Genomic DNA, 26,117 nt, shown 5'->3' with positions numbered 1-26,117 from the left:
ACTTTATTGTGTTAGATGACCATGCCAACCATGCACAATGTCTTGACATAAATACAGAACTAAAAGACATAGTTTGTTATATTACTGTTTTGCTACATTGGTAAGAGAAAACAAGAATACATTTTAAGGTGTTTTGTCTCTTTGCTTTAAGCTAATATGTGTTCTTTTTGTAAAATCTATCTCTCTCAATCATTGTTCAATGTGGACCAGTTGTTTGCAAACTATAAAGCACATCTTAACATGAATACTTCATCTATATGGCTACTGTGTCTCGGACTGTTGAAAAGTCCCTGACGTTAACTATATATTGTCTGAATTACACAATCTAGATGTCATGTAGTATGTGACATAAGTATCTGCAAGCTGTTAGAATATGCAGAGAGGAAATTATGCATTTTAAGCTGAGGTTCAAGTATTACAGGTCAAACACTCACAACGAACCAGATGTTCAAATCGAAAGATAAACATAGACATGAGGATATTCTCTAATAAGGCATCTCTACTGAAACAGTTGACACAGCACATGAAATGAATGACAGCAATTATTGGAGGAGGTTATTACAGAGCCGCTTTCATACATGCTGACATGGATACAACATGATGGAAGGGGAAAAACCTTGACAGAAAACAGCGTCTTTATAGCTACTGGCCACCATTTCAAGTCCATTGTCTTGCTCCAGTGCACTTCAGTCTCACACATCAGTGGCCAGATATCTACTGAGTTGAGTCAACTGTGTGTTCGATGTCTGCCTTGGAGTCTAACATTCCAAGGCACTCATGCTTTTTTAGGTTGACATGAAGTCACACGCCTCTCAGCTCTTTTCTAAGTTAGACACAGATTTTCAAGAGTATCGTCACTGATTAAAGGATGCTTTGCTTGTTTCATTGCAGCTATTTGTAAAAGAGTCTGAGGACGAGACACAATCTGCTCCATGGGGACATTCCTGTTGACTCCCCACCATGCAGTTAGAAAGTCCCATTTTACTGTGACAAAATCCAAGTGAATTCCTGTGATCAAATGTCAGTGGGTGGGGAAAAATAAATCTCACTCTATGAGGATTTTAGTTTGCTCAAAAAATTCAATAATTACTTGCTGGACACCAATCATCCTTACATGCATGAATAACTTTTGAATGGTTGAAAATCAGGTCATGATTACAATGAAGTAGTCATTTCTTTTTTCAGCAGCACACGACACTTGAACTAAGGAGGATATGTAGAAAGGCAGATTATAGTGACTTTGCTATGAATCTAGTTATGGGATTGAACTGGGTGTTAGGAATCTGTGGACAAGAGATTCTTATCAAGCTAATGCAAGTTGGGTTTAATCCTTCAACATTCGAAAACCCTGATAACTGTGTTTTTGTTATTACGTGTCACATCTACACACACACACACACACACACATATATATATATATATATATGTGTGTGTGTGTGTGTGTGTGTGTGTGTGTGTGTGCACATTTTGCAGATTTATCCTGATATAGCTGCAGCATAAACAAAATGGATCGTACATCACTCCCCCCAGTGGTCAGTTCCTATGCAAATACTATATAAGAGATAATTTATTGATACTGCAAGTCATTTGTAAGTCAATCTCTATGGCTCTGTTCCCATACCTGCAGGACTCTAGGCCACATATTCAGAATGTGGCATCATGTGCATGTGTGTGAGAGAGAAAGAAAGCAAGCAAGAGAGGGGGAGAGAGCCTAGCGCACTACTTGATGCTAAGTTTATTTGCTGAAGGAGACGACATCCCCATCAGCTTTGAGTCTGACATGGGGCTCACGACGCCCTCAATGAGGTTCTTGTTGCAGTCGCCTATGTTGCTCTCAGAGGACAGTTTGGGGTAGGCGACACTTCCTGTCAGGTCCATCAGGTCTTCAAGAGCTCGGGTGTTACTAATGCCACAGTGCTGCGTTTCATTGACAGGTGAAAACGCTTGGATGGAAATTAGTTCTTCCTTTGAGGCTGGGCTGAAATATAACCATTAAAAATAGCAATTACACATAATTGAAAACCAAAAGATCTGGATTTTGTTTTTGTATTAAAGGAACTCACCTGACCTCCATGGACTGCACCTCATCACATGAGCCCTTACGCTTCACATCCAGGGGTTCCAGTTTGATGACTGGTGGTGATAACCTTCCCACTGGCAGGGGTTTCACGGGGAGCCTAACTACCTCCACCTTGGCTCCTCCTTTAGCCTTTCCATCAGGTGCTGACACCTTTAGGCTGTGCTGTTCGCTTACTTCAGCAGTTTTCTGAGTTGTGTGAGAAACTCCAACCTTCACTGCTCCATTCATCACACCACTCTCTCTTTGGTTAATTTTGGCATCTGCCGTAATCTTAGTTGTTTCCTTAGTTATATGGTCTGTGACTTTGACGTTCACTCTGTGGTTCTTGTTTACATTCATTTCTGCCTCTTTTCCCTGCTGCTTGGCCTCACAGGCTCTGGTGTCTTTGTTAACTCGGCTGCTTCCCACCTCACCAGCTTGTCTTGAGTCGTGTCTCCTGTCAGGAACACTGTGCGCTGGCGTCACAGGATGACTGTTGTTTTTGACTTGCGTGCTCTTCTTTGGACTCTCCATCTGTGCTGCTGCTTTGTTCTTCACAGTTGTACACTCATTTGTTTTGACCTGGACTGTGCTCTGCTCCTGAACCTGACACTTTTTTAATCCCTGATCGTTCGCCTGAGAATTAGTCTTTCCATCCCCTGTGGAGAATGAAACATATCACAGTGGGCTTTACTTTATTTAGACTGTCCAGTTAAAGTGACTGGTTTCCTTATGGGTTTGATTTGATGAAACAATTTATTTGTTCAGCATTAAGACTCAGCTCAGCATCGACAATAAATGTATGTCACATATCACCATAAATACAGGCCGAGCAGGGAGTGAATGCCAACAGCAAAAATAAACTCTGGACAGATTAAATAAAGTGTTAGCTCACACCATGCAGAACAATCCTCAGGAGAGTGTGCTGAATGAATTTTCCAAGGACACAAGAGGAACTAATTTTACCGTCGGCTCCCATGGCACTGCTCTACAATTAAAAGGTGCTCCATCAGCACACAGGAAAGTCCTTGGCTGCTGCTCCATATCAAATAAATTGTCAGAATGCCACCAAATATTTCATATTCATACCACAAAAAGTATATGCAAGTTGGTGTATTTTTTTGACTTCCTGAATGCTCAATCTAAAAGCCTTGGCATAACAAGAAAGCCTGAACAATCCGCCCCACACTGAGGTTTCAAACAAGCAAACTCAAATATATTACCATTGCACATGCTTGAAAATAGCTCATACATGAAGGAAATCATAGACCATACATGCCCTGTTTGCATTTTTACAGCTGCAAGGCATACAGCAGGGAGCAGAAGAAAAAAAAAGCATGGACAGCAAGCAAACTAAAAACGTATCTGCAGGGTGACTGAATAAATCACTGACCTGCTGGTAAGACGCACTGTGCTTCCACCTGCTCCTCCTTCTGATTCAATGCAGAGGAGAGACGGTACAGTCAACTTTTGTGACAATCAGGACGCAAAACCAAAAATATCATCAATATTAGAATTTAATAAAGGTAATACCAACAAAAGGTCATTGTTTTAATAAATTAAATTTGGATAAAAAAAGGAAATCACACAATCAGCAGGTGGTTAAAGGCGGCAGGTCTACTGTACGAGCACAGAGCGTGTCTCTCACAGTACCTTCAGGTCAGCTTCACCCTTCCTTGTTCTCTTCATGATCTCCTCAATTCTCTGTAAAAGTATGACAACATTAATTCCAATTTCTTTCTGATTTTAGGAGTACAAAAAGCTATCTTCTGTAGGGGTTTCTAACCTTTTTTCTGAGTTGTCGCTCCTCCTCTTCTTGTTGCGTCTGCAGATCTCTTTCTTGTCGCTGACGCTCTGCATCCTCCTGAGCTTGGACTTTGACTTTTTCTTTCTATTTAAAGCAAACACATATTGCATGTCTATTCCCCAAAACCTAAAATTGGATATCTAGAGCAAAAAATATCCCCGCAAAGAATAAATCTAGCACATCCAGCAGACAGGCAGTTTTGCACAGTACTATACTTCCTACCTCTCTGTCTGCCTGGGCTTGTAGCTCCTTTTCTTGCTGTTCCCTTCTACGTTTGTCTTCTTCCTGCTTCAACCTGATCAGTTCTTGTTCGCATTTCTCTCTTTCCTTTGCTTGTTGAGCTTTCTCTTGTTGTCGCTGCTCCTGTTGCTTCTTCAGCTGCTCCTGCTGCTTCTTCAGCTGCTCCTGTTGCTTCCTCAGCTGCTCCTCCTTCGCTCTGTTCAACAGGTTCACACACTTGTCATTCATACTTTCTTAGCTTGGCTACCTCTGATTCCCCTCTTGTTTTACATTTGATATTTTCAATGAACTCACCTCTCCAGTTCCTCTTCCTCCCGTTTCTTGTCCTCCAGTTCTTTCTGAGTGCGAGCCAGTCGCCTCCGCTCCGCCAGCAGTCTTGTTGCCTCCTCTGCGTTTGTAGTGCCAGCTGCGACCTTTCCTGCCAACGGGTTTGATGCCGATTCTGTCACACAGAGAAATTATGTGAAAATCATTCAAATGTTCTGGATGACAAATGATGCACTTGTTTAGAAGTGTACCTTTTTTCTTGTCTCCTTCCTGAGCACCGCTCAGTGTTTTTTTCTCTGAGGAATCCACTTTGGGTGATTTCTGGTTATTCCGGTCAGGGGACAGACATTTGTCAGATGTTTCTCCTTTCAGGTTTCTGTCAATGATTTCACCTTTGGAGGATTTGTTTTTTGTTATTTCAGCAGTGATTGGATTCTTTGCGGCTTGTGGAGGTGTATTTGAGCTGCTGCTTTTCACTCCGCTCTCAGCAGTCTTGGATTGTTCACAGTTTTGTCCCACCGTCTTGTTATCTGCTTTGCTGTTATCAATCAACTGGTTCTGGGGATGTCTCGTAGGAGAATAATGGTACCGATGTGCATTGCTTGGAGACTGGGAGCGCATCTTTGTTGTCAGCCTGTAAACACATTGAATTTCAGGAGGAACTTTACTAAGAAAATGAAGAAAATACTGCAAAACAAAACAAAGCCTATCTTTCAATCCAATAACAAACACTCTTACTTTGAGGTAGTAGGTGAAACCAGGTGCTTGGTAACACTTGCAGGGGATTCAGACCTTCTCAGAGGGGATCCACAGCCGGGTGAAGCAGTTCGTCTCTCTCTGCGCAGGCGCTCTTTCTGTAAGTGATTCAATGAATTAGAACCAAAGAATGGATTTGATAGTGCTCGGTGCTTCCAGATGTTGTATGAGTGTGTCTCTGTCCTGAATACGGTATGCATGAGGTCTGACCTTGGGAGTATTGGGAGTGGAGTGAGAGCCTCCCTGAAATCCAGCCTTGCTGTGATCTGCTGGGTTCAGCGAGCTACGGAAAGGTGACCTGTGAGGGCTGCAGGGAGCTGCGTGACGACAAACATAGTGCCCATCAAATCAAATAATGGTGAATAGCAAGCGACAGACTGTTATTAATGCAGTACTGTGAAGGAGGAGTGGACTCAGCCTGGACAGTGTGTGCTGCACTCAGCTGAAGCTTCCAGACTAATTTTTGCCGCCAAAGTGACTTGGCATGAGTAATGCAACCATATTCAAGAATGTAGGGGTCAGTAATTTATGTCCTGATGGACCAAGGCTATACGGCTTTATCTTTGACAAAGTGATAAATTGCTTCTTTGGTTAACGTTGTGGTAACCATCTTTTGGCTGCATCAATTGGACGACAAACATACAATTTAGATGTGAAAAACATGGCTCTTGATTAGAATTTTTTACACTGCCAATGGAATATAATGCCAGTCAGAGAAAAATATAATGGAATGTACAAAAAATTACTTCTTGAGTTTGTATACTACCAAATTACGTGTGTTGCAAGTGTGCACATGCCAGCACAATGACTGCAAACAGTAGTCTGGATTCCCATTGTGTGTCTCCTTAACACACTCAAAACAATAACAGCAGATGGAAACACATACAGACCTTGTGCGAACTCGCAATCACAAAAGCAAACCTCTAAACATGATGAGGAAAAAGCTTTTTGGCATCTCATTCATTTGTCACTCATCCGGAAAAGCAGCCTCACAAGAGAGCAGTCACCTCAAAGGGATCATGATTGCATCCATGTCTATTTTTGTTCACATATTTCTATTCTAGGTCATGTGTGCTTAATCTCAACCGCCTGCTCATAAGGACACGTCAGCGCCACTTAACTGCTTTCACTTTGATACAAACTCCCCCTGGACTTCCACAAAGCATGACAATGATAACCCCAAGCGTTCCAGATTGTTCAGTTTTACGAGATGTACTTGCTCATCTAGTTTTGTAAAGCTGTTTCTGATTACTGAGAGGTTTCTAATCCAGAGGTAGGGAAACGTTTCAGTCATAATTATTATCTGCACCGAAGCTAAAACATATTGGGGTAACCCTATCAAGGAGCCAATGCCAGTACATTTTCTCATTGTCCTCCTATTGTCCTACATGGTGGTCCACCTGCGTATGTACTGCAGAGTTCATAAGTAGGACAGGACAGGGGAGAATAAACGTCCTATAAGCTGAAAACGCTTCCAGCTTGATATTCTGTTAAGAATGGGTTTAGCGTCACAGGCATTTTAGGATAATTATCAGTGAAAGCTTCAGATCTTAACAGCAAACAAGTGTATTTACATCCCTGTACCCAAGTCCAAGATGAATGCAGCTGCAGTAGAGCACAAACACAGCAAACACAATGAAGCTTGTGGTAAACACCATGCTTTGCAAAGTTACTGTATCATATATGCACAAAGGAGGGGGAAAAAGCATTAAAAGTTCTACAGCAGAGCAACTTAAAAGATGTGCATCGCAGGAAAAGACGAAAATTTGCCATAGGTTTCTGTTCATGTTTCAGACATGGTAACACAGACATGGCAACTGGAGGATGGACGGGAGGGGGGTGTATTTGGGAGGGCAATGGGGCTTAACTTTACCAGATTCGCTGACAGCAGGAAGGGGGGAGGCAATGCCATGGGAAAAGGCGGAGGCAGCAGAGAAAGGGAGTGGGACATTCTCACAGTCACCTATAGGTAGCGGGCGGAGCAGAGCAGAGCAGAGCAGACAGAGCATTATGAACAGTTTATCTGAGCATTTCCTCATCCAGTTGTTGAGATCTGGCAGGAGAGATAGCAAAGCATACCAGCAGGGATGTTGCAATGCACTGTCAGTTAAACAGTTTAATCTGATCTGATTCAAAGTCACTGTGTGTCTTGTCTTGTGACTCTGAGTGATGGAATCAAAGCGATAATCTGCTTTAATTGACATTTGATTTCAACCGTCACCGTCAGTAAAAGGTTTTTACAACCGTGCAGACATGCAAGTCCATCCTGCCTCTGTGGGGAAACAGGGAAAACAAGCATACGTCTCTGATCATGCGTACGTCAGCAGCTGGATTGGCAAAGATCAGGCCAGGAGGCAGCTCATTTTACCACACACACACACACACACACACACACACACACACACACACACACACACACACACACACACACACACACACACACACACACACACACACACACACACACACACACACACACACACACACACACACACACACACACACACACACACCTGCTTGCACACATCGTTTGTGGAATCATATTGTATAGAAATACAATAAAATGTAATGTTTCTGCTTCTTCAGTCACCATTTGTTTCAGGCCATTTACGCATGCTTCTTGTATCCATGACAATATTCATCAACATCGAGAAACTCTTCTCCTACCTGCCCCAGTGCAGCCCCTGCTCCATCGTTTGGTCCTCTGCTCCAGTTGGAGGCTTCGTTCCATAGAGCGTTTCATCAGAGCCTCGAGCCGCTCCTTAAAGGCACCACACGACATTACAGGTGTCACTTCAAAACCAACTTCGTTTACACTTTTATGTACTAAAGGCTTCTGTGGCTATGGAAGATATGAGGATTAACGAATGTAATATTTAATGGTAAAGAATATTTGGTTTTTCAGTCTTCCTTGAAACAGTCCGGGTCAAATGACTTGCTCTCAACCAGTTGGCTTATTTTGTATTCTCTGCAATCCCAAATAAAAACCTCCAGATTATATCAAACCCCCCCCCCCCCCCCCAATTTTTGGCATGTGATACATGACATGTTATGATAAAAAAAGATCTATTTCAGGGGGATGATCAAAGTCTGAACCACTGATTATAGCAATGTCGTGCACACAGGAACACTTTTTTTTTCTTCTCTCAGCTGACCCTCTCCTCCTCAAGCTGCTGCCTCCTCTTCTCCTCCACAGCAGCTCGACGGAGCTCCTGATTCTGCCTCTGCTCCTCCAGGCGCCTCCAGCGCTCCTCCACTGTCCGTTCATACTGCAACCGAGCTCTGCGCTCCTTCTCCCGGATCAGCAGCTCCCTGTCCGCTGAAAGAGACAGAAGTTTGACCAAATGTGAAACCGATTAAGTCAGGTCGCTGCTGTGCTCTTTGGTAATTCTCCTGATGTGTAAGAACAAATCACAATGATTTAAAAAAAAAAAAAAAATTCTCAAATAGGTAATTTATAATTTAATTCCTGCAACAACAACAACAACAAAAAAAAACTCAAAGTCTGCCTGTATACTCTTGTATGTGTTACACTGAATTTGACTCTGTGTGTCAATCACACCCAAGATAAAGTGGAGAAGCTCGAAATGCTTGTCATGGTGGGGCAACGGGCTGAAGGATTATCTGAGAGTGAGAGACCTACTTTTGTGGACTATTCTATGTCACTGTCACGTACTCTGAAGTGACAGAGCCCATCATATCAGAGACTCAGTGAACTCAAAATGAATCCTAGTGCATCCTCGTGGAACCCTTCTGCAGCCAATTAAAGTGCAGGAAGAAGGACATCATACCAAAAAATAACTTTTCAGGGAAACTGCAGACGAATAAGAGGGCCACAGGCATTTCAGAGCTTCTCATTATATGAAATGAACTTCTTTAATGGCTCTTCTGCAAAGTGGAACCACCTACCCAAGCTTCTCTCCCTCTCCTCACGTCTCTCTTTGGCTAAACGCATCCTGTCATCTGTCTTCATGTAGCCCTCCACCACTGAAAGAAAGGAAAAATGTCTGAAAGCTTAAAAAAAACAAAAAAAAAAAACAACAGCAAATCAGCTAAATCGATGAAAAAAAGTGAATCAAACTAACAGAAAACTTACTTTGTTTACCTCCATGACTGTTACTGTTGTTCGCCGCGAAGTGTGAAGGAGATGCATGCCCATTTATGTATGGCCTCTTCTCTGAGTTAGATGGAGCTGGAATCACCATGACCGGAGGAGAGAAGGTACATTCAGCTTTGTGAGTCGAGGCATGACATCAGCACCTCTGTACTGACCTGCAGAGCTGCTCTCTTACCAGCATAGGGAAACAGTTTTACAGCTTTATTGTGGGGTTACTTTGTGTTAAAAGCCTGGTGTTGCAAAATGCCCATGCCAAGGACAAACTGCTAACATATGTAGATTGATGCAGGGAGGGGACTGGCGAAGTCACTTCATGTCATTTTTAGTGATTCATGCTGAGTCTTGGTTGTCACTGTAACAGACTCCTATGTTCCCCTCTGACTGAGAAACACTCAAACACACTGACATGTGGAGGTCTGGAAGGACCCTGTGGTGTGATTGATCCAAATTAATCTACTCTTAGTGCATTTTGTCCAGATGAAAGCACGAGTAACTATGAGTCAGAAGTCAGAAGCGATCACTCACTCGATCTTCCAGTCCGGACTGGAGAGCTGTGACCGTTCGTTGGAGATCTCTTGTCAGGGAGAAGAGCGATGGACGGTGGTGTCATCTTTTCACCTGATGCAGAAAACAAACAAATTGGTTTGGCATCGATCTAAACAGGAAATTCAAACTGTAACATGGTCCTGTCTGCCAGGATGCAGCATTACTAAATAAAACCTTTAACTAAGGTGATCAAACAAGCTCACACTCAAATTGGAGTGATTATACAAATGTCATAACAGATCAGAATAAAGACTATATACTGCTGTTAGCATCTAAGAGTACATTTCAAAGACAATAATGATATTCTATGAAGGAAAGTTATTTACAATAGCTTGCCTTGGAGCAAGTCTCTCAGCACTCATGTATGCAGGTAAAAAAAAAAGTTTAATCCCACAATTTCAACTGATTGATACGTGCATTTGAAGCTAAACAGTTAACACAGTGAGTTATTCTCTTTTCAGTCTGGGCCTTTATAGAAACCTGGCAGCCGACTCAGAGTGCCTTTTAAATGTAGTGTGGTTGATGTCAGACAGGATATTTCTACTCTCTAAATTAAACACATCACTGCACAAGTACATTACTCATTTGATTCATTTATCATTTATAATGACAAACATTTAATTGCTCTTTTTTGTAATGAAGTGTATGAGTGGCTCATGGGCATTGATGTAGGTTTATGTCTCTTATGTATGTTTTTATGCTTCACAGCTTTTCGGGCATTCTGCTAAATAAACAAATTGAAGTAAGTAAAATGAAGATAAAAGTTATGACATGCTTGTATGTCTTCCGGCAGATTATCAATGAAGCATTATACAATGACAGTGGCAAATCTGGTCTCATTCCAATTATACACAATTTGATTACTGGCCTGCAGGGAGGATGTGGAGGGCGTGGAGGGTGAAACTAAGTGTCAAAGTGAAAATAAATAAATAAATAAATCTACATCCTGCTCTATAGACTTTAGTGACCCAGTCCCAGACCCACAAAGTCATAACACAATGGTGTGACGCTCATAGAAAATACACAGAGAAATCGAAGGACCTGTCTCGTTTCATGTAGGCAGCGGTCCAGCCTTTTCCTCTCCACCAAGCTCAACCTCTTGATCGGGGTGAAACGCGTCATGGAGCACGTCGCATTGAATTCGATTGAACTGGATGTTTATCGAAGCTCAAAATCAGAGGACCTCTGCTCATATTAGAAATTACGAATCAAACAATGGCAGTGACACACAAAGAGGGCTATCAGCTTCCTCCACCGAGGGGAACAACAACCATCCACATGCAATACTGGTTTATTTCAACAGAAGCGGGGTCCTTTTCGATCACACTCGCTTGAACCGAGCTCGGTGTTATTGAAACAAAGCGTCGTCACTGCACAACAAGCATCGGGCGCACGAAGCGCTGGAAATGTCAGTTGCGTCATGCACGAGTCTGCTTTAAATCCCGGTGTAAACACAGCGGAGCTGGTGATGCCGAACCTACCTGCTACTGCGCTGGATGATGCTACTGTTTTCGCCATGGTGTCTCTCACAGACAGAGTCCACCCGAATGCAGGAACACGTTGTGTCACCAGAAACGGTCCGCAGTGGATCCGATGCAGCGCAGGTATCCGTTTCCCTCCTCAGCAACAACTGCAGCTCGAGCAGGGGGGGAAAAAAAAGAAAAAAAAGAAAGAAAGACACGCAGCCAGAAAGAAAACAGAATCGTCAGCGAGACAGTCTAAAGGTCATTCTGCGGATTGCAGATTGATGGTAGCTCATCGATGGAGCAGAAAGATGCTGCTCGGATTGAATCGGGGAATGATGAAGCCTCACGCAATCGAGTTTACAAGCCGCGTCAGCGCGCGCTGCTCCACGAGCACATCACCGGCAGATGGAGACTCCGCCGCAGCTCTGATCACCCAAACCCTCCTCACAGGACTTTACATCATGATTTAGACCAGGGGTCTGCAACATGCAGAAATGGAAAGAAAACCAAACAAAAACTGCCCAGAAAAGACAAAACATGGCTAAAATGGCCAAAATATCCTGCCTGTCTGTGTACATAAGACTGTGGTATTCCTTCCTGTAAATAATGTTTGCTGCTCTTTAATTAATGTAATCATTTCTGTGCTTATAGGCACCGTTAAGCCTTGTACATATTAATATTCAATACATTTTTATCCTGTATTATTTCATGTTCAACTTTGTTTCTATTTATTCAGATGCCCTCTCTGCTGCACAACAAATCTACCTACGGGTATCAATAAAATTACTTTGACTTTGACTTTGACTTTGACTTTGACTTTGACTTTGATTCTGAGTGGAGCAATGGTTGAAGTAATGTCCCTCTTGGCATTAATAAAGTACCTGTATATCTATTCTATTCTATTCTACTCTATTCTGAAATGTCAAAATTCCCTTACAAATGCAGGGAAAAAGGATGAACCCACTAAAATCAGGTACAAAAACAGCTGACAATGTAATGAAATGTTCACCATCCTAAATACCAATTGAAATGCAATAAATGCAGCATAAGACACAGTTGTAGAACATGTTTCAAAACTACTTTTTATGGAAAGTTTTAATCGGTGTTAGTCTCATTTTAAAGGCGCAACATTTTTTGTGACTCCAGGTAAATTTGATTGGGTAGAAAAACAATTGCCTCTTCTGGTCATAGAGGTAGCAGACCTCTGGTTTAAAACCTGGGGCAGTCAGACATTAGAATATTTTTATAGTCAAGAGTCAGAAGAGGAGTATTTTCTCACCATGCCCTATTTTTCCCTATGATTTTATGGTAATCATAATAACGGGATACAGAGGATAGAAACCATTTATTATTTCATTAAGATACCTGCTTTGTATCAAAATACAGGGTCTTTTTTGTGAGGTTTGCGTATCGTCAATGTACAATTGTCTCTCTATTTGCTTGCTCTGTGATGTAATTGGTGACCTGCCCAGGATGAACCTTTATTCTCCCTTAGTCAGCTGGGATGGCCCCTCAACTCTGACTTGGCTAAAGTGCCATAAAAAGTCATGGAATGTTGTCATGCTGCCTAATTAAAATGCTATAATATGTCAAGAAACTAGAACAGAGGACTGTAATGCACATGTTTTCACAAACATGAAGGCACTTTCTAATATAACAAGGGCAAGTCCAAATCAAACAAGTTCTCATAAGTACACACCAGAATAAAGTAGAGAAGTCACAGGGCCTAATTTGGACGAAGAACAACACATTGTCAAAACTGGAAAGATAAACAGGACGGCTACAAATTTGCTAGAGCACACAGAACAGATAAATTGCCAGGTCATGATCCTGGAAAAGGCACATATTTACATACAGAGATAAATGAGGCACAGCTGACCAAGATCAAGTGTAATCAGGGGGAAAGAGGGAGCACAGAAGAGGACATGGCACTGAACACAAGCAGGAAATGTGACTTAGGCTAAAAACAAAAATAACAGCATGGAATACGAGGACTTTGGGGTATTGAAAACATGCAAAAGGGCAAAGCAAAACCAAAATATCACCACCATTATATAATTAGATAAAGTGAACAACCCCTATCCAGTGTTCTACATATTTCAGGTGGTGACATGGCCAGATTGTGATGTTTTGATGCAGTCAAACATCTAAAACATGCAGAACCAGGACCAGGGTTGTGAGCTTCTCTGGCAGGTAGCAGATTTAGACGATGAAAAATCCTTTATGGCATATACAGCAAATGGCAGCCACTGTACAGTCCTGATTGGTATTCCTGAGGCCTTGACTCTCCAGTCAAAAACCCACCTCTTTTCCACTAATGGATTAAATAAGCTATCAAATGAATTATCAGAGGCTGAGGACATGGGATGTTGGAGTGTGGTAAGTTGGCACCACTCCCCGTCGGAGAGGACTGCTTACCCACAACCTCAAATGTATTACAATCAATGTTTACACCTCTGAAATCAACCTTATATATGCTGCAATATGTGAGACAGGACAGAGCTTCATTCATACAAATTGGACTGAGAGTCATCACCAACACAACTGCCTGTCCCAGTGTTGATTTATCTGGTATTCATTGGGGAAATCTGGCTCCTCTTCAATCAGTAGTCTTAACTTCATGATAGCTGATGGTAGTCACTGGTTTTTCATAATTCATTTGCTTAACAACTGCTGTTTGGGTCATATGTATGTTTCTCAGCCTTGTTGTCACTGACAAATATTGCATGATCAGAATAACTTTGTTTGTTTGTTTGTTTGTTTGTTTGTATCTTTCTTTCTTTCTCTCTTGGTTTCACAGTGTGTTTGCTGCACACCAGTCGACAGGGGGCAGCAGCGGCTCCTCTCTGCGCTCACTGCAGGCCGAGAGGAAGCACTGAGCGGAGCCGGAAGGACAGCGGCTGACAGAGGACGGATCTGAAGTGAAAGATTCCTCCAAACATGCTGACCAACATCTCTAATGTGCTCAGAGCCGGCGTCCAGAGAAATGTAAGTAGACTCTTTATTTCCAGTCTTTTCTAAGCTTCGTATAAGCGTCTGTATCACAAATCTCTCGTGTTTATATTGAAAATGTGCCTGACATCGCTGCTCTGACCTTGCAAGGCCGAGTAGCTTATGATGCTAACAAAACTGCAAATCAGTTCTAAAATAGGACGCTTTGGCGTTGTACTCCACCCTGTAGGATTTTCTAGTGTTTTTCTCGGGTTGTCATTATCAAGACATCCACAGTTTATAAATACTGACTAACAAACCCGGCGCCTCATTACTTGTCGCTTTGGAGAAACCACACAGACACAACATGACAGTGATGGAGGTGCTTTTCCATTATAAATGCAGCCAAACAAAATATAATGCATCTACTTTTAAACGTCTTCAATTTAATTGTAATACTGCGTAATGCGCTGTTAAATATTGACAATTTCAGCGGAGCTCCATGTCTTTAAACCACATTTGGTATGATCCATTTATAGAGCGGAAAAACAATGAATTTAAAAAAGTATTAATTCTTTTTTCCTAATCTGACTTATACCACAATGTTCATCTGATGACATTATATAAATACCCACACCACCATCTGCAAACAAACTTAGCTCTTTCTCCAACTGGATTTGTTATATTTTTATCTATATTCTTAATGTGATTGGACACTGACAACCACACACCTAAATTACGACTTTTAATCATTTTACACTCCAGGATCAGGCACCCATTTAATTTCCACAGTGTTGTCAAATTCATATATATGATACATGTTCACACACGTTCATTTCATTAGGTGAATTTCTTATCAGTAGAAGTATTTCAACCAGTTAAATGTACTCCTGGCACTAAATAGAATGTTTGTTTTGATGCTGAAATGTGTGACATATACCGAGAGTGATATCTTTCTCTCCTGCGACAGGGGGCTGCAGTGGTCATGTCAGCGCGCACATACGCTGACTTCACGACCCAAGCTACATTTGAAGTAAAGGTAAGATTGACGCGTTCCCCTCGGATCCTTAAAAACTCTAGAATTTGTGGAGATGAGGAAATGAATCTGACCTGATGCTGAAGGCATGGTGGTTTTTCTGTGTTTGTAATTCTACAGCAGTGACAAATAGCAGTTTATTAATAATTTAATTGAAATCTGCTATTAAACATGCAACAGGTCCAAATGTATACATATTATTTTGTACTGACAAACACTGATAGTGCTGTTTGCAATTTGTTATATTCGAATTATCAGTAAGAGAGCATGTTTCAGCATAATGTGTCTCAGTTTCTTGATTTTCGAGTTGTATACTGATCAATCCACATGTTCATTTGGGTGTTTCCTATAGAAATGTGACGTCCATAAGCTGGATGAGGGCCCTGCCACTCAGGTGGTATTGACTCGTGATGAGGGTCTGCAGTACTACCGCACCATGCAGACCATGCGGCGCATGGAGCTGAAGGCAGATCAACTGTACAAGCAGAAGATCATCAGAGGATTCTGCCACTTGTATGATGGACAGGTTGAATCAACTATTTCCTCTTTTTTTTTTGTTTTCTCTAATGCAGACTATAAACTATGGTATTATTTTTGGCTGCTGAAGAAAATCTGCTTCGCATAAGAATACAAGCTCATCTATCAGCACAATTTAGAAAAAAAAAATCTGATATTAAGAAAGAAATTCCTGAAGCATATACCAGTAGTTTATTATTTTAAACCTGAAGACCTCCAGACATGTAATTTTCTTTGTTTCCTTATTGTAGGAAGCCTGTGCTGTTGGCATCGAAGCCTCAATTAATCTGTCAGACCACCTGATTACTGCCTACCGTGCCCATGGCTACACTCTCACCAGGGGAGGGACCGTGAAGGAAATCATGGCTGAGCTCACCGGTGAGTCCACAATCCTCAGTTGACCTTCAGCGGTTTACCTTGTAAAGGCTCAGTCAGGGCATGCTGGCTCGCCGCAGGCATTTTTCCACTGTGTCACTCAGAATGGTAAAGGTTTGTCAAACCCTCTAGAGACACTTTGCTAGTACTGCATTTCTTCACAGTGGGAAAAGAAAAGTACCTCATGATGTTTTATTTGTTGGCAAACTTTGATTCAGCAGCAAAAGAAACAGTGCCGTTTACTAACTTGAATACTGAATCTGCAAGCATCAACACCGACCTAAAACTAAACTCCAAACACAAATTTATCCTCTAGTCATAAAAGTACTCAGCACTTCAAAATTACACATCATCATCTGACTAAACTAGAACCGAGTTTAGACAAACAAAAATAAGTCCAACGTTCAGTCACAAGATGGTATTCACATTATTCATGAGTAACTTTTAAGACCGTCCCCCCCCGCCAACTTCACCTCCTGTGTTTGTTTTGATACTACAGGCAGAAGAGGAGGCATCGCAAAGGGCAAAGGAGGCTCCATGCACATGTATTGTAAACATTTCTATGGAGGAAATGGAATTGTTGGTGCTCAGGTACGACCCTGAATGGAAGTCGGACCGTTCAATCTTGCATGTGTCTTGTGGTTTGTTAATTTCAGTTTTCGGTTGGCTATCATATTATTATTCTGTGTTTCCATCATCTTATTTTGTTCAGGTTCCTCTGGGTGCTGGAGTGGCTCTCGCCTGCAAGTTTCAGGGCAACAACGAGCTGTGTGTCTGCCTCTATGGAGACGGTGCTGCCAACCAGGTATAGAACAGACGTTTACGGACATCATACCAACACTGAGCAAATGTCTAAGTGAAAGTTTTTTTCCACAGATTTTTGTTTAGCACCAAACTCGCTTCTTTATTAGTACTGTTGAATGCTTTCCTGAAATAATGGCTGATGGCAGCACACATTCAAATTCAACATGGGAACATATTAATGCAGTTAACTACAGGACGATTCGCATTGATGGATGCGTCTCGTGTGAGTTAACAGTGTCATTTAAAATGTGAAAGTTTTCTGATTTTACTGTCTCGTCCTTTGTGCATTTCACAGGGTCAGATCTTCGAAACCTACAACATGGCAGCTCTTTGGAAGTTGCCCCTCATCTTCATCTGTGAGAACAACAGATATGGCATGGGCACATCAGTGGAGCGAGCTGCAGCCAGCACAGATTACTTCAAGAGAGGAGAATTCATTCCTGGTCTCAGGGTACTTTTTTTTTTTTTACTTCCTTATCTTAAATCTGTGAGATTGGCTGTGTACGTACTCCACTGGGACGGCTTCGGAACAAAGTTTCTATCATGTAAAGTTATACATCAGCATCGCTCTAATACAATGCAGCAATTAGTACAGGTATTGTCTTGTACTTGTGAAGTTTGTGTCTGTTGTTGTCCAGATGAGCGGTTTCGTACAAACTATAGTAGTTCTGCTTGGGATTGGCAAACATTACGTCAGCGTATGAGATTTGTTGTGTTTTGTTGTGCAGGTGGATGGGATGGACATTCTGTGCGTTCGGGAAGCCACCAGGTTTGCAGCCGATCACTGCCGATCTGGAAAGGTAGACAAAACAAAATACTGATTTGTTGTTATCAGTGGAAGTGGATTCTGCTTTTCTCATTTGAAATTTGCCTTTTTTTTTTTCTTTTTTTTTTATATCAGGGTCCCATTCTCATGGAGCTGCAAACGTACCGCTACCACGGACACAGTATGAGCGATCCTGGCGTCAGGTACATAATCATCCCTCCTGATATTTTTAGTTCTATTACTTCAGTTTTTGCTGTGACTGACTGACTGATGTTTCTCTGTGTTCATGTTGTTTGAATCAATAATAATCTGACCTGATTGTTATTCTCACTGTGACGTTGCCCCTTTGCCTCTGTCCACTGCTCCACAATAGTCTTCACATGCTTTCCTTCCCTCCGTAGTGGCCCTGCAATGCCCTGAATTGAACCTAGCGAGGCAATAAACTCAGGCTACTAATCTTGGTATTGATTTTAGCAAGTTAATGCTTTACTAACATTGACAATGAAGCAATTATTCTTTTTTTGGTTTTTAAATAGAATCTATTTATTTGATTATTTCCTATGATAAATGTTGGCTAAATTGTATTTTTCCACAATAAATCCTAATAATTGCATTAATATGGCCTGTTTGAATAGACATACTACAGGTGATCATGATTATCAAATGCTTAGATATGTTATAGTTTCGGCTATAACATGAAACAGATTGTACTAGCACACCCCTACAACATCCCTGCACCAATCTGTGCCCTCTTAGCTACCGCACGCGTGAGGAGATCCAGGAGGTCCGCAGTAAGAGTGACCCCATCTCCCTGCTGAAGGATCGCATGCTCAGCAACAACATGGCCAGTGTGGAGGAGCTCAAGGTTTGCCAAAGCTTCCACTGTTTCTGTGTTTAAATGTGAAAGGGAATGGGTTAAAAGCCTAAAGTGGCCCTGATTACAATTTGCCACATTTGAAAACTTTCAAACAGAAATGCTTAAATGTGAAGATGAAACAAATTTTATTTATTTATTTATTCAAAATGTGTATATGGTGTGGAGAAATGAACATATCGTTGTCCAGCAGGAACAGAAGTTAAAATTTGTTGGAGATGGCTCACGACTATGAGGACCTCTACTAATTGTCAACACTTTCCTACACTCACAATATGGAAACTGAAATTTCCAGACACTTTAAAGATTTGATTGCAATAATCATGGATCTGATCTTGTTAAGTATTCAAACATTTTCAGATAATGTATTTTTTTATTTAAAGTGTTTCGTGAGCTAAAATTATAAACATTAAAGCAAAAAGGCTTTGAGTAATCGACTAAAACATAATGAAATGTATCTGGGTTTTTTGATGCACCTGAAGGTCAAGGCATTGTCTTTCTATTTCTGTTTTTTTCCACATTTATTTTATTTCTCCTTGTGACTGGAAACTCTTTTAAATTGGGTAACAACGGTCTGCAGGATTCATAATGGCAAACAATAACACAGTCTCTTCAGTTGCCTGAATGTCATGCAGACCTGTCAAAGACCCAGGGATGACCGATTTCTGTCCGACCTGTTGTTTGCATCTGCAGGAGATCGACGTGGAGGTGAGGAAGGAAATAGAAGACGCTGCTCTGTTTGCAACTACGGATCCTGAGCCGCCACTGGAGGATTTGTGCAACCACATCTTTCACAACAATCCCCCCGTGGAAGTGCGCGGCACAAACCCCTGGTCCAAGCTCAAGTCTGTCAGCTGAAGATTCTCTTTCCCTTTTGTTTAATGCGCTCATCCAGCCAAAAATACATCAGTCCCGCCGCATTTACACTCCACACAGATACACACACACATCATCTAACGTACCAGAAACTAGTGCCACAGACCCAGAGACTAAAGCATCAGCAAGTAATTCACTTCCAGCGCTTCACCGGCACGGGCCATGTTCACAAACATGTTCTGAGAGCTAAATACAAAATGATTAAAAGCTTACCTGTATTGTTGTTATCTTATCCGAGTTATCGCCAATTATTCTCGGTTTTATCTGCTGAAACACAGCTAAAAGATTTTGAAGTTTGAGGGGTAGTTTCCACCATCGTGCAGCCATTTTCGTGTTAAATCATCCCGATAAACACCGAGCCTTAAGGGAGAATACAGGACAGTGATGGTAAAATAACAGGAAAACAACTTTTGTTATCAAATCAACCTCAGGTGCATTTTGTGCCATTGGTTTTCATGAAGTTGGTACTTTCTTGTTCATGTAAATCTTTATGAGGATTTTGATTCATGTTCTTAAGCAGTTATACATGATACACTTTGTGTCCTCCAAACATGTTTTTAGTGTCAGAGGCGTTTTGTGAGTGTGGCCCCATGTGATCAGTACGTAACAGACTCTGTGCTTGTTTGATGCTTGTCTCTGGTCATCTTTGAGGTGCTAAATGTCGTTGACACTTATATCACCATTTATTTCAGAAACAAACCGACTTGTAAAAACTGCTTTGTACAGAAGTGTACATGATAAATAATTCAAATTGAGTCAATCAGTTTTTGTCTTTTATTATTGTAACTTCTTGTTACAAAGAGATTCAGGCATAAAAAGGCAGCAGCATATCGTCAACTATCACTTTGTTTTCTTTTGATACGGTGTATGTATTAGATAGGAAGCAAACGATACCAAAACAAATATTGAATTCTCTAAAGCGTGAACGTGCCTGGCAGATTTGGGAAATGAATGTCGGAGCTGAGCGAGACTGTTTACGTCGATACGGTTTGATTTGCAGTCACTCGCGTCTGTTTTGGAACTCGATGAACGATTAATCGCTAATATTGGGTTCCGGGTGTACATACGGAGGAATTTTTTTTCCATCCTCAACATGCAAAATTCTCACAACCTGACCCATCAATCAATGATAATTCTAAATGTGATGTTTGAAAATGTAAGTATATTTAACTGCTAAGCTACGGGGACTTCTCCAACGGTCCACGTGCACAAAACAGAACCGATAGCCGTGCTAATTCTCCGACCTTGATGTATATTAGCAGAGAATTACTCGGAGCAGAGGGCCTTTTCTCTGCAACATGGAAAGAAAAATAGACTCAATTTTAAAATGGCACCATGTGTGGGTACAGCTGGGAAAGAAAATGTGCAAGGGGAGTATTAAAATGTTACATTTATGACGACAGACGGAATTTGGGAAGCTTGGTTAACGTGTGAGCTGTTGTAATAAAAACAAAGTAAGATATGATGTTTGTGTACTCCTCATTGTTGGCGTTAATACCTGGAAACATTTCAGTAATCAAATGGTCGTGGAGCTCTTCTATGTTGATGGAAATACCGTCATCTATTTTTGCTTAAGAGTAACCAAGGCTCCACCGTGGAAAGTTTATGGTTCAATCTAAACATAGTAGTTCCAAGCAAATAGATGCTTGTCCTTCACCATACGAGAAGAAAACACTGGCGTTGCTTATCAGCATTGCTTTTTGCTTTCTTCATTAAACAGCTTACAAAGTGTTGTATCTTGTGTTGAGGTTGAGTAGAGGTATTAATGCTGTGTCCTGAATACACAGATAACCATATAAATACATCTGGGTTGCGGGTTTTCCGCATACTCTTTAGTTTCCTCATAAGTTTTATTTTCCCCCAATCAACACTGCTTTTCAAGTTATATCAGCATGTTTAGCTTGAACTAATGAAACCACTGAGATAGGAGATGTCTGGTGACACATGTGACCAAGACCAGTTGACCTGATGCATTTGCTTTGAGAAGTCAAACGTGATCGGTTTCCTGTTTTCTTCATGAAGCGTGTCTGATCCTCGCAAAGTAAACATGGGTCAGTCTACCATCCTTGTTTACTGCGCTGCTATTTGAGTCTACATTTGTGAACTCCAGTCCTGGCTAACGACGGCAATGGATTATTCAGGTGAAAAGCCTTCAGTTGCCTTTGGCCTGTGAAGTCAGCTGTACATCACTAATCACACAAGGGAGACATAGTGATGCCAACTGTTATTTATATAATTTTATAATTTTTCCCCAAAAAATATATATTATGTGTTACCATACGAATCTATATTTCAGTACTGATCTGCACATCAATGATTCAGGACCCTGATGGACATGTAAGTGATTTACTGGAACTTCTTTTAGTCTGAACTTCATCTCCAAACTTTTTTTCTAAACTTCAAAACGAATTAGCTCCAGGAGGTGGCAGTAATGCAAACGACGAGGGCGCAGCTGCATGAAGAAGAAGAAGAGGCGGAAGAGGAAGAAGATTTGAAACCTCCCGTCAGGAGTGTGAGACGCGTTGCCAGTCAGTGACGACGTGCAAACAGACGCGCAAAGAGACGATGGAGGTTTTCCTGCAGGTCGGAGTGAAGACGCAGCTGTCGTGCGCACTGCGCGCGGCTCTGCTGCTGCTCTGCGTCCTCGCGTCTTCTGCAGAGGAGGCCAAAAACTCCCAGTGCCACAACTACGCTGGAGGACACGTCTACCCCGGGGAGGCTTTCCGTGTGCCGGTGTCCGATCATTCCCTGCACCTCAGCAAAGCCAAGAGTGAGTCGCTCTCCTCGGGTGTCTGCGTGCTGAGCGCGCGCTGTGATTGTGAACCACAATGTTACGGTTTCTTGGCAACCTTCAGCTTCATCCATGCACAACGGCGCTGCTCGCTTACTACAGTAGTCCCTGGACTTCCAGACGGATGTGTGATACGGTTTATTAGGTGTTAACTTCATATGCTGGGCCCGATACGGTTTTAATAGGACACGTCAGTTCATACACAGCTGTAGTTGGTGTGTCTCCGCCCCTCTGGAACATGACGCGTAATGGCTCTGCACCAATCGATCAATAATACAGACCTCTCCAACACACAACACAAACAACTATCCAACTGAGCATGCTTCAAGTGTTTGTTTTTTTTTGCTGCACTTGTTTCTGTGCCATATGTCGTTATGATGAAGCAACAATCCCTCGAACTATTTCTACTAGTGAGCTCAAAATAATGCGTTCAGTATATCACAATAATAATGTTATCTTTTAAGCTTTTTTATTTTAGGGCTGCATGATATCATATGATGATACAATCATGAGTTTCGCAATGATATGAATTACAATTGATACACGTATTATATCTTTGCGCTTCGAGATTTGTGCAATATTTAGTTTAGTTTTTTTTTATTAATTTTATTAGCTTATCACCTCACACGTGCATCTAAGCTTCAGAGATGGGGTAGTTTGTAAATGTAGTTGTTTGTGGTCATTTCCCTTAGAGTTTGTGCTTTCGCTGTGTATAAAATAATCATGGCTGTCGATAGAATAAAATGACCATGGATGTATTTTTTTGTTCGTCACACTTTTATTTTTACACAGAGCATGAATGCACAATGTATGGAAACATGCATACATACATGTCATATGCATATTGAGCATGTGAAATCATATGTATACAGTTTTATAATGTATGATTTATTGTCTTAAATGTTCTTTTTAGGATAAGAAGCTGCTTGGCAGAATCTGTTTAATTCCATTAACTGTACTTTTAATGTAAATGATGAGTGAACAATTGAACCAAAGGCCAGATGCAATAATTGCACAGAGCAAGTGTCTTCAAGATATACTTTATCTGTTTACATAAATACAAATACACACTTTGTGCTGAAACACTCTAATGGAAATATACTCAGAATATAGAACATACTTGTATGCATGTGGATAATAGACACAATAAATGTGAATCCAAAGGAAGAACCTGCGCAGTACACTCTACAAAATGACTTTACATTTTTACTTCATAAACCTTTTGCCTCCAAACCAGTTTTGAATCAGTACCCATAATGGTTTTTCTTAAATCTTTTCCAACACAGAAATTTGAAGCAGCTGAGTGCAGATCATGGATGTTTCAGTATCATAGTTGGAATTCAGAATAACTAATAACTTTTTTTTTTTCTGTTTTAATGTGTTTCTCTCTCCTACATCAGTTTCAAAGCCTGCGCCACACTGGGAGGGAACAGCTGTCATCAATGGAGAATTCAAGGAATTAAAACTGTCGGACTACAGAGGCAAATATCTTGTGTTTTTCTTCTATCCTCTGGACTTGTAAGTCAGATACGGGGCACAATCGACATAATGTGTCACTGGAATTGGTGTGACACAAAATACCCTAATGTAAATGTTTGTTGTTGTTTTTTAGCACATTTGTCTGCCCGACCGAGATCATTGCTTTTAGTGATCGAGTGCATGAGTTTCGTGCCATCAATACAGAGGTGGTCGCCTGCTCAGTGGACTCTCAGTTCACACATCTGGCCTGGTAAGATCACTGTGAATCCTCCACCTAAAATGTTATCTGACTTTAATGATGAGACGTCACACTTTAGAATGACGTGAGTTCTACTCATGGCTGTATGTTTTTTTTTTTTTTTTAATTTACTGTGACTTGTACTATTCAATGCTCTATTGTAAAAAAAAAAAAAAAAAAAAAAAAAAAAGATCTCACTTTTTTGACAGGAAAACTCAGACCAGAGTTGTTGTTTTTTTTAAGCCTTTTCTTGTTTGCAACAGGATCAATACTGCCAGAAAACAGGGTGGGCTTGGAGAGATGAAAATCCCGTTGTTGTCTGACCTTACTCACCAGATTTCAAAAGACTATGGCGTCTATCTGGAGGACCAGGGGCACACACTGAGGTCTGATTCATCGTCATGTACACATTCATCCATTTAATTATTAACTTTTAAGCATGCTTCATTTTAAGTACCATGTAAGCGCTTAAGAAAAAACTGTTAACAGTGAGTCTTGCTCTTTTCTCACAGGGGTCTGTTCATCATCGATGACAAAGGCGTCCTGAGGCAAATCACCATGAACGATCTCCCTGTTGGAAGATCTGTGGACGAGACTCTACGGCTGGTCCAGGCCTTCCAGTACACAGACAAGCACGGAGAAGGTAAAGGAAGCAAACTATTACTTTTATTTCAGCCTGAAGTCTGTTATATTAGTAGTTTAACCCTCTCTGGTAGAAGGCAGGATATGTTGGGGTGCATGGAAAATTCAGGACGGTTTCTTATTGGATAGTTTGGCCTGTTCTAAGTGCTGACTGGGATTATTTCATTTTATTCACAGTATGTCCAGCAGGATGGAAGCCAGGCAGTGACACAGTGAGTATGACTGAGAGGATGTTTGGCCACTTGATAGCGCTGCGGGTTGATCTCAACATTTGGACATACAGAGTTTTTGCTGTGTACAATATGTTTTCATTTCACACAGAGAAATGAAACCTGTCTTGAATCAGAATTGCTTAAATTTGAGTCATTAAAGGGAATTATCTTTAAATCACATATAAATTGTAGTCATTTTCTGTGAATTTGACTGTATTGTAGGCATTATGTTAATGTTTTATAGATGGGTTGGGTAAGTTTTTTTTTATGAGGAATCGCATTGGTAGGTCAGACTAGTTCATTGCATGTCTAGAGTACAAGGTAAACTTCCTCATTGATCAGTTTTTTTTTTTTTGTTTTTTTTATCTCTCTCCCTCCAGATCATTCCTGACCCTTCAGGCAAGCTGAAGTATTTTGATAAATCGAACTGATCTGAATTTCTGTCTTCCAAGTGTGTGAAATCCAGCACCTGCTCAATGTTCAAATAAAACCTCTTTTCCTAAACTGCAGACTCAGGTCTTTTAATCTCGTCTTCCTGATAGACGACCAGACAGATTTGTGGTTATGCAACACTTTTGTTGTTTCACTTTCATACCTTCGACAACTTGCTGAACCAGTGTTCCAAATTAGGAACCTAATGCAATGTGTAATTATCATCAGGCCTGGGACAATGTTTGAACACACATTATGCACCCTGCTGTGGAAACAAGCTCAAGGCTCTGCACACGACTTCTTTGGAGGAAACCATTGGAGGAAGTCGCTCTGACGACCACAGGTCAAGAACACGTGCAACAGGGGGTGGCCTGTGGGCAAATGTCGGTAAACTACACATACTTGGCTGGATCTGAGTCAACTGCTCCAGATAATAGAATGTCAGTGTTGTAATGTCTCATGACATGACCTTGCTCAGCTTGTGGGTACAGATTGTTGAGTAAACTGTTGCATTTTTGGGAAAATGATGAGCGTCAACATAAATTTGAAGTGGAACTACTCTAAATTTCAGAAAGTAATGTAACTTTTGGAAAGGGCATTCAGTCTGCTTGAGGCAGCAGGGCCTATGTTGATTCAGGCTTTGTTGAAGCTGAGACACAGTCCTCCACAGCTGGCATACTTGAAATAAAGAAAAGAGAGGTCTGTGAGTTGATTGTCATTATAAAACGAACAAAACTCGATTACATTAAAAAAAAAAAAAAAAAAAAGATGACATGTCAGTAATTCACCAAATTAGGAAGCGTCTGTGTGTTTGTGTGCGTGCGTGTTGAAAGTGTAACCAACTTAAAGCTGTTGTATTTTAAACATTTACTTCAAACCTTGAACTA

General features: G+C 41.2%; 3 protein-coding genes across 3 annotated transcripts; 2 read left to right on the top strand and 1 right to left on the bottom strand.

Annotated features, from left to right (window-relative positions):
- Positions 1–1,705: 1,705 nt before the first annotated feature.
- On the bottom strand, positions 1,706–11,692 carry map7d2a (MAP7 domain containing 2a). Its single transcript, XM_080483541.1, has 17 exons — positions 11,274–11,692; positions 9,772–9,864; positions 9,226–9,321; positions 9,039–9,116; positions 8,285–8,448; positions 7,797–7,890; positions 7,003–7,092; positions 5,340–5,446; positions 5,112–5,227; positions 4,625–5,007; positions 4,401–4,548; positions 4,089–4,302; positions 3,846–3,950; positions 3,713–3,763; positions 3,453–3,492; positions 2,064–2,718; positions 1,706–1,978 (listed from the first exon to the last, which is right to left on the bottom strand). Exons 1-17 carry the CDS (start codon positions 11,308–11,310, stop codon positions 1,720–1,722), a joined length of 2,730 nt encoding a protein of 909 aa, XP_080339667.1. The 5' UTR covers positions 11,311–11,692; the 3' UTR covers positions 1,706–1,719.
- A 2,420-nt stretch (positions 11,693–14,112) lies between these two features.
- Positions 14,113–20,901, top strand: pdha1a (pyruvate dehydrogenase E1 subunit alpha 1a). The gene is made up of 11 exons (XM_080483664.1): positions 14,113–14,246; positions 15,160–15,228; positions 15,578–15,751; positions 15,993–16,119; positions 16,616–16,707; positions 16,829–16,921; positions 17,216–17,371; positions 17,649–17,720; positions 17,822–17,889; positions 18,443–18,551; positions 19,254–20,901. The coding sequence occupies exons 1-11, from the start codon at positions 14,199–14,201 to the stop codon at positions 19,416–19,418; spliced, it is 1,173 nt and encodes a 390-aa protein (XP_080339790.1). The 5' UTR covers positions 14,113–14,198; the 3' UTR covers positions 19,419–20,901.
- A 960-nt stretch (positions 20,902–21,861) lies between these two features.
- Positions 21,862–26,112, top strand: prdx4 (peroxiredoxin 4). Its single transcript, XM_080482575.1, has 7 exons — positions 21,862–22,206; positions 23,628–23,745; positions 23,840–23,956; positions 24,208–24,330; positions 24,457–24,587; positions 24,764–24,798; positions 25,179–26,112. Exons 1-7 carry the CDS (start codon positions 22,002–22,004, stop codon positions 25,227–25,229), a joined length of 780 nt encoding a protein of 259 aa, XP_080338701.1. The 5' UTR covers positions 21,862–22,001; the 3' UTR covers positions 25,230–26,112.
- Positions 26,113–26,117: the final 5 nt, after the last annotated feature.

The sequence above is a fragment of the Lipophrys pholis genome (assembly GCF_963383615.2).
Source record: "Lipophrys pholis genome assembly, chromosome: 16".
Classification (NCBI taxonomy): domain Eukaryota; kingdom Metazoa; phylum Chordata; class Actinopteri; order Blenniiformes; family Blenniidae; genus Lipophrys; species Lipophrys pholis.
This window is presented reverse-complemented; position numbering and strand designations above follow the sequence as displayed.

Coding starts and splice junctions, on each gene's coding strand:
- map7d2a (XM_080483541.1), bottom strand. CDS start 11,310: ATGGCGAAAACAGTAGCATCATCCAGCGCAGTAGCAG. Junction 3,764..3,845: donor AGCGACAACTCAGAAAAAAG/GTTAGAAACCCC, acceptor ATACTTTTACAG/AGAATTGAGGAGATCATGAA. Junction 1,979..2,063: donor GTGCAGTCCATGGAGGTCAG/GTGAGTTCCTTT, acceptor GTTATATTTCAG/CCCAGCCTCAAAGGAAGAAC.
- pdha1a (XM_080483664.1), top strand. CDS start 14,199: ATGCTGACCAACATCTCTAATGTGCTCAGAGCCGGCGTCCAGAGAAAT. Junction 16,120..16,615: donor AATCATGGCTGAGCTCACCG/GTGAGTCCACAA, acceptor TTGATACTACAG/GCAGAAGAGGAGGCATCGCA. Junction 17,890..18,442: donor ATGAGCGATCCTGGCGTCAG/GTACATAATCAT, acceptor GTGCCCTCTTAG/CTACCGCACGCGTGAGGAGA.
- prdx4 (XM_080482575.1), top strand. CDS start 22,002: ATGGAGGTTTTCCTGCAGGTCGGAGTGAAGACGCAGCTGTCGTGCGCA. Junction 23,746..23,839: donor TTCTTCTATCCTCTGGACTT/GTAAGTCAGATA, acceptor GTTGTTTTTTAG/CACATTTGTCTGCCCGACCG. Junction 24,331..24,456: donor GACCAGGGGCACACACTGAG/GTCTGATTCATC, acceptor CTTTTCTCACAG/GGGTCTGTTCATCATCGATG.